This window comes from Chiloscyllium plagiosum, unplaced genomic scaffold (assembly GCF_037043375.1).
Source record: "Chiloscyllium plagiosum isolate Xiang-an unplaced genomic scaffold, Cpla_swu_hap1 HiC_scaffold_48, whole genome shotgun sequence".
In the NCBI taxonomy this organism is placed as follows: domain Eukaryota; kingdom Metazoa; phylum Chordata; class Chondrichthyes; order Orectolobiformes; family Hemiscylliidae; genus Chiloscyllium; species Chiloscyllium plagiosum.
The window spans coordinates 17,031,534-17,038,088 of NW_028270186.1; the positions used below are offsets into that span (position 1 = coordinate 17,031,534).

The 6,555-nt window shown below is 49.3% G+C and overlaps 1 protein-coding gene across 3 annotated transcripts; it reads right to left on the reverse strand.

The window, feature by feature from the left end:
* Nucleotides 1-310: 310 nt before the first annotated feature.
* Nucleotides 311-4,681, reverse strand: timcc (TIM double twin CX3C motif chaperone). Of its 3 annotated transcripts, none has more exons than XM_087984195.1 (3): nucleotides 3,936-4,681; nucleotides 2,873-3,087; nucleotides 311-2,494 (listed from the first exon to the last, which is right to left on the reverse strand). In XM_087984195.1, the coding sequence occupies exons 1-2, from the start codon at nucleotides 4,068-4,070 to the stop codon at nucleotides 2,899-2,901; spliced, it is 324 nt and encodes a 107-aa protein (XP_087840321.1). In that variant the 5' UTR covers nucleotides 4,071-4,681; the 3' UTR covers nucleotides 311-2,494; nucleotides 2,873-2,898. The 3 variants fall into 3 exon arrangements, with proteins under 3 accessions (XP_087840321.1, XP_043537553.1, XP_043537552.1); XM_043681618.2 differs by having other exon boundaries at nucleotides 311-609; nucleotides 3,936-4,676; XM_043681617.2 differs by having other exon boundaries at nucleotides 311-3,087; nucleotides 3,936-4,106.
* Nucleotides 4,682-6,555: the final 1,874 nt, after the last annotated feature.

Here is a 6,555-nt window from a genome sequence, read left to right on the forward strand (position 1 = left end):
TGGAATGAAGATCAGAGTCTTTATCATCACTGGCTGCAGAATACAACATACATGTGAAAGATGCACATTCCCACAGTTCAAAGCCTCTGAGTAATGTCTAACACACACTGACTTGATGGCGTCTGCTCCCTTCAAAACATTTTTCACACTGTATCTGCACTGACATACGGTTATTGCGTTGTGCACACTTCACCAGCCCCTGAAGTTGTCCCGTCCTCACCCGTACTGTTCAATTTCCACTCCATGAGCATGGTGTTGTCTGCAAACTTTACCTCCACATGAGTCAGCACACAAGAGACAGACGCCAGAGCATGATTAAAATCTTTAATTGAACACGGCACGCGCGTGCACACACAGAGTTCCGTACAGGAAACCTTCACAGCTAAACCAACTCCAGACTGGAGATGAACAAGAGGTGAAAAGACTTCATGGCAGGCAGCACTCAATGAAATCACACACTTACATCTCGTGTTACACAAAAGACAGATGCACTTTTTCAGTCCTGGCTTTTGTTTGCAGGGAGGGGCGATATTCTCATCGACCTGCAAATTACAGATTTCTGAAGGTAGGTGGTTCAGACATGACATGAAGCAGCTGTGGTCAGCAACACTGTAGATCAGAAAAAGCACCTCACTCGACATGCATGTCACAGTCTTTTGACCAGAGCACAAGTAAAACCACAATTAGCTTATACCTGACACACAACTTGAACAGTGTCAGAATCCTTGCAGAGTCAAGAACATAACTACAATTGCTTCCTTTAAATCTGTCCAAAAACTATTGGAGACGTGAAGCTTGAGGGAATCAAGGCTAATGATGCCTGGACAACACAAGGTCTAATGGTTCACCGGGCAAACGTGACATTATTACAGGCTTGTTAGTAGCGCTGCAAAAAGAAACATATTCCCAAAGCTCTTCCTCTTGCACTCAATGCCAAACTTCAAGTGATCACCATAATTTATACCACAGGGGACAAAAACTTCAGTGACATTGTCTCTCTTTTCATCAACACTTCTCCGTTGTCTCTCAAGATATGACGGCAGGGCACTGTTCCCCTCCCGTTACGTGGAGCTAAAAGCACACTCACATGAATTCAATGGTTCGTTGTCAGAATCCGAATTGGAAGCTTACGAATGGCAGGCTTTACTCAAGGGTTTGAAACATCACAGATGTCGGGGTGGGAAAACCCACAGACAGATGAAGATCCCGGTTTGTGATCTTGTGAGGATTCTGCCCCACGTGAAATATTGTGTGCTCTGACTCCCATCCCCTTTAGGCAGGTATTGCTGAAAGCAATGGGATTCAAAGAACCATCCAACTCTACTGGGAAGAGCATGACAGGTTCTCGAGCATGTTGTGGGCAAATCCTGTGCACCAGCTTGTTGTCTTTAGCATTCCCACCCTCCAGCCCATGGCCCATCCCAGAAACGACTGCAACGCTGAGGAAAGAAGTTGGTGGAAGGTGTAACTCAAAAACTGACACTTCCTGTCCCTTCCACATTGGTATACAGTCCTGCAGGAAACTGACTGTCAGAGCAGCGGCGGTCATGAGAAATACTTCAGAATCTGACTCTGCCATCAGCTCTGTCAGCATATCACCTCCAGCACACTTCCTGTGCACACCACAGTCAGAGGATCAACATATCACACGAGAGAGACAAAGTTCAGAGTGAGTACCAGTGAGTCTCATGCTGAGACTCAATTGCCGACATTTCTTTATTCAAAGTCAGCAAAACCAGCCGTGCGGCGGCGGGGTGGGGTGAGGGAATACAGAAAATGTCTGACGATTCACCCTAAGGGGAGCTCAAAACATTTCTGCTGGAAGAATCAGCCAGCTCCTCAAACCTAAGTTACACTGGGAGGTGTGCTCTCGAAAACAGCATGGGGGAACCTTTTCCTTATTAAGCTCAAGGAATCTTGGAGCTGACTTCCTTTTGAAACTTGACGCTTCCAAATGAGACTCTGATTTACGACTCCATGACCCAGATGAGACTGAAATCAATTTTTTTTAATAAAAACAGAAATCAGCTTTCTTTACATTTCCAAATTATGTTCGAATAGGATCTGGAAGGGGAAAGGTTATGGGTGCCCTGCACTTAAAAGACCGGGTGCTCATTTGACAACACAGCAAGGAGCCAGACACTGACAGAAGGCAATCATCTCGCGCGTGCTTTAACTAACATCCTTCTTCAAAGATATTCTTCAATGGAGAAGGAAAAGCATGAAGAGTGGAGATGGCTGGAGTTGAAATTCATTCTGATTCCCTGAACCATTCTGCCAAGGTTGAGGTGAAATTGAGCCCCTGATCCGTGTGAAACAGTGACTAGAAGGAGCAGCCAGGCAGCCGAGTGATGCTACGTATCGAAAGCGGAGGTCAAAGGATCGCATGTTTCTGCAGTCAGCTCCTTCCGTTTGCCCAACGGGTCACGTCAAGCTGTCCTGATGCCACACAAACTGGCTTTAAATCCCTTATGTGTTTCTCCACCAGCTTGGGCTGCAGAAAGGAGGCAAGGACTGAGCGAGCAGAAAGGCTACAGTTTCTTATTACCATCCGACGACATGCGCCTTTGCTGCTCTGAGTTCCGCCTTGGAGCAACATCGAGTACTCTGCTAAATGTGGTAAAGTCCTGACCCACCTCCCTTGTGGTCTTGCTGATCTGTCCCTGAGTGGGGAGGACACTGCTGCGAGCTCCTTTGCTCTCAAGTCTGCAATTGAGAGATTAGTTACCAGACTCCTGTGCTGGAAAGTGGAGGAGTTGGGTGGATGCGTGGCGGTGTGGGGAGGTTAGGGCGGGGTGTTATTGAGTTTGATTTGCCATGATATCCCTGCTTCAATGTGGCACCTCTTCCTTCGAGAAGAACGAACAATTACCTGACTTCGTTATCCGAGGTGCTGCCTCACTTGGCTATGGACGTCAATGATTCCTTCAGCGTCCGCGTCATGCTGGGGATGAGGACAGCGTGATCATCCACACACTTGCTGACGCAGGAGTCCACCTTCAGCTTGACGTCAGGCTCTTTGACTCCAGAGTGGAAGGCGTCCTTCGCTCGGTCGTTACAGTCCATCATGCAGCGCTGCAGCCGATTCTAGAATGACAAAAAATAGCGCGGCCTCAGAACCCTTTTTGGTCAGTGAAGAGGAATGCTCCCGTCCAGGATGCCAACAAGCAGATCGGACAAAGATGGGGAAGGAGAAACTCCATTGGCTTGGCAGCCCATCTACCATCCTCACTCCCTCCACCACTGACGCACACAGTGTGCACCATCTCCAAGAGGCACTGCTCCTTATGACAACGCTTTGTAAACCTGCAACCCTCTAGAAGGGCAAGGGCTGCAGATGATACACGACAACACCACCATGCCACCCATTCGGGTAGTCAGTGCTGGCGATGGCCAATGATGCCCACCTGCAATGAAAGGGAACCTAAATAACTGCCCAGTCCTCCAGTTGTGGACTCGGTGAGGTGTTTAAACCAGTGAGTTCAAGAAAAGCTTCTTCCCCACGGTTATTAGACTCCTGAATGGACCTCTCAAATTTCAAATCTCATGTTGATCTTGCTTCTTGTGCACCTACTTTGCAGCTGTGACCTCGCATTCCTCGCTCTGTTAGACCACCTGATGATCTGTGTGTGGTCTGGTCTGCCTGGACTGCAAGCAAACCAAAACTCTTCACTGTATCTGGGCACGTGACACGAGTAAATCAAATCAGAAAAGAACTGGACCTGCACCTCATCAGAAAACTATAGCCCTTAATGCAGCCTCACTCGAAGTGCTGCCTGCGGTCTTCGAGTCCCTCCCTCCCGCCACCAAACACTTCTCAAAAACAAAGGAAAACTCTGCTCTTTTATCAGAGTACCCAGTTTCCCTGCAAGCTATCATACTGAACCCAAAGCTCCGTCCTGTCCGGCTCGATTTGTGTGCAGATTGCTCCCTACCTGGAACCTCTCCAGCTCCCCGGTGACGGTGGCCTGTGCCTGTGCCAGGGGTGCGTGGCAACGTTCGATGCACTGATGTACCTCCTCCATTGAGGCGTTGGCATTCTCGCAGCAGTCTGCACTGCACCGAAACATTTTCCCCTAGAGAGGCAGTTTAAACACACCACCGTCAGACACGCTCATTGCCCGTGCATCGCAACGCAGCCTCAAGGGAACGCTACGGTTCATTCATTCAACTCACCACCCAACTGTTCCTGCTTAACAATTCCCAAATAGGGGAATACATCGGTGGACAGGTCACCCTGAGGGGCCCAGGCTGATTTCAACTCAAAATTAATAAAACACTAAGTCAACGCTAAACATGAAAGCCAATCTCAGGGACAAAAACGATCACGACTGTCATACAAATCAGATTCACTTCAGGGGACAAAATGCTGACTCTTGAACTGCTCACTGTCAAAGATGTCCAGCAAGCCCCTGAGTACATGGGAAAGTTAGGGACAGTGCAACAATCCTGGTCTTGTCAGTGATAGCTGCGTCCTATGGGAAAAGAGCTGGTTGACACCGTGCAAACAAAGTCTCTGACAGCCCCTTCACTGTTGAAATCTGCCCTCGCCCATGCTAGCACAGATAATCACTTAACCGGAAGGAGGAGTGGGGGAGGGAGCTGTATATCACAAGTTTGTATCTCAACTCTGTTCGGTTGCACCAGCAGCAGCGCTGGAGACAGTGAATTGCTTGACTGCTTTTCCATCAGTGTGGCCCAGTGCCAGTTTCACTTGGTAGTCACGAGCTGGAAGAACAGCGTCGCACATTGCCATCAAGAGACAGACCGATGGCAAAACCCCACACCTCCTGCAGTCTATTTTACAGGAATTTCTAACCCCTCTGCGCTTTCCTGCACTGAGGTTCCAGTCAGGGACAAGCCAAGGAGATTTTGACTGGGGAATGGGCCTTTGCTCAATGATTAGAGGGCCAACAAGTAATCAAATTACAGACTGCAGTCATCTATAACACGACGGCAGTGAGATCCATGTCCCCATAAGCCTTGAAGCCTATAACAGACCCACGATCCCTTTGCAAGATCCTGAAAACCCGATGGTGTGAAAGGCAGGCCAACAACAATGGTCTCTCCCAAGCCAACGTACCCAGCTCCACGACACCAATCCCTCAGATCTAGCTCTACTGAGCAGGAAACATCATTTGTTCTCCAGACCCTAGACTCCCAAAGCAACAGCTCCACTTGGAGCCAGGTTGTGGATTGAGATCACTAGGAGGGCAGGAGGATGGCCTTGGGGATATCCACCAAACACCTCACCTCCACCCCTCCTCTCCCTTGAAGATGGTCAAATGTGTTGTCTCCCCACCACGCCTGACACATGGGAAACGCTGGGTTTGTGACTGACCAAAATAGGAGGGGCTCGCCAGGGAAGACAATAAGCACGTCGCGAGGCTACACTGGTAACGTGGAGAGGCGCCTGGAAGGCAAAGGGGTACATTGAGAACACGAAGACGGGAATCACCAGGAATGCAAAGGGAGGAATCATTGGGAATGCAAAGGAAGAAATCGCCAGGAATGCGAAGGGGGAGCTGCCAGGGAATGTGAAGAAGGGAATCATTGGAATGCGGAGGGACAAATCCCTGGTAATGCAAAATGGAGTAACATTGGGAATGTGAAGAATGGTGGGGAATGCAAAGGGAGGAGCCCCGGGGAACGTTAAGAGGGGTTACATTGGGAATGCGAAGAGAGGAATGCCTGGGAATGCGAAGAGGGGAGTCGCCGGGAATGTGAAGAGGGGAGTCGCCGGGAATGCAACAAGACAAACTCCTGGGAATGCGAAGGGGGGCATCATTGAGAATGTGAAGACGGGAATCGTAGGGAATGCAAAGAGGGGAATGGGAAGTGGAGAATTGAGCTGAATCTTTTGCGATGTGACGAGGCACCGTTCAGATGCAGGAGACAGCACACACACCTCCAAACATCTCATATGCCCTCCCCGCAAGGTAGAGTCTGCAGATCATGCATTGCTCTGATCAGGACCCACTGAACTGCCTGAAGCTTGTGATCCCCGCTGCCGTGGAGATAACAGGGAGAGGAAGATGGTAGGAGATGGAGGCAGCTTGAGGAGGAGGAGGAGGAGGAGGACAACCACACATCGATTGCTCATAGTTTAGTGTGATGACACACGTGGGACCACAATGACAGAGCCATTTCAATAAAGGAGCTCTTCCGACTGAAGCGAAGCCACCTTTTACCAGATGGCAACTCAGTCCCTGAACAATTCTGAGGTTTAGTGGACAGACGATTGGAAATGTCATGAGGGGGAGATAGTCAATTTTTTGTCGGGTACAGAGGAGGGGGGGGAATAAAGAACCAAAGCCAGGTGACAGAATTAAGGTACAGATCAGCCATAATCAAGTTAAATGGTGGGAAACGCCTGAGGGTTAAGTAGGATCTCCTGTTACTTTCTCTCCCACACCCAGCACGGAAAGAGAATTTTTAATTTCCTGTCTTTCACGAGAAAGGTCACCATTTTGCATCCATCCCTCATCGCCCCTGAACAGAACTGCTGGCTCAGCGACTTTCGGAGGGCATTCTGGGGGTGTGGAGCCACACCCT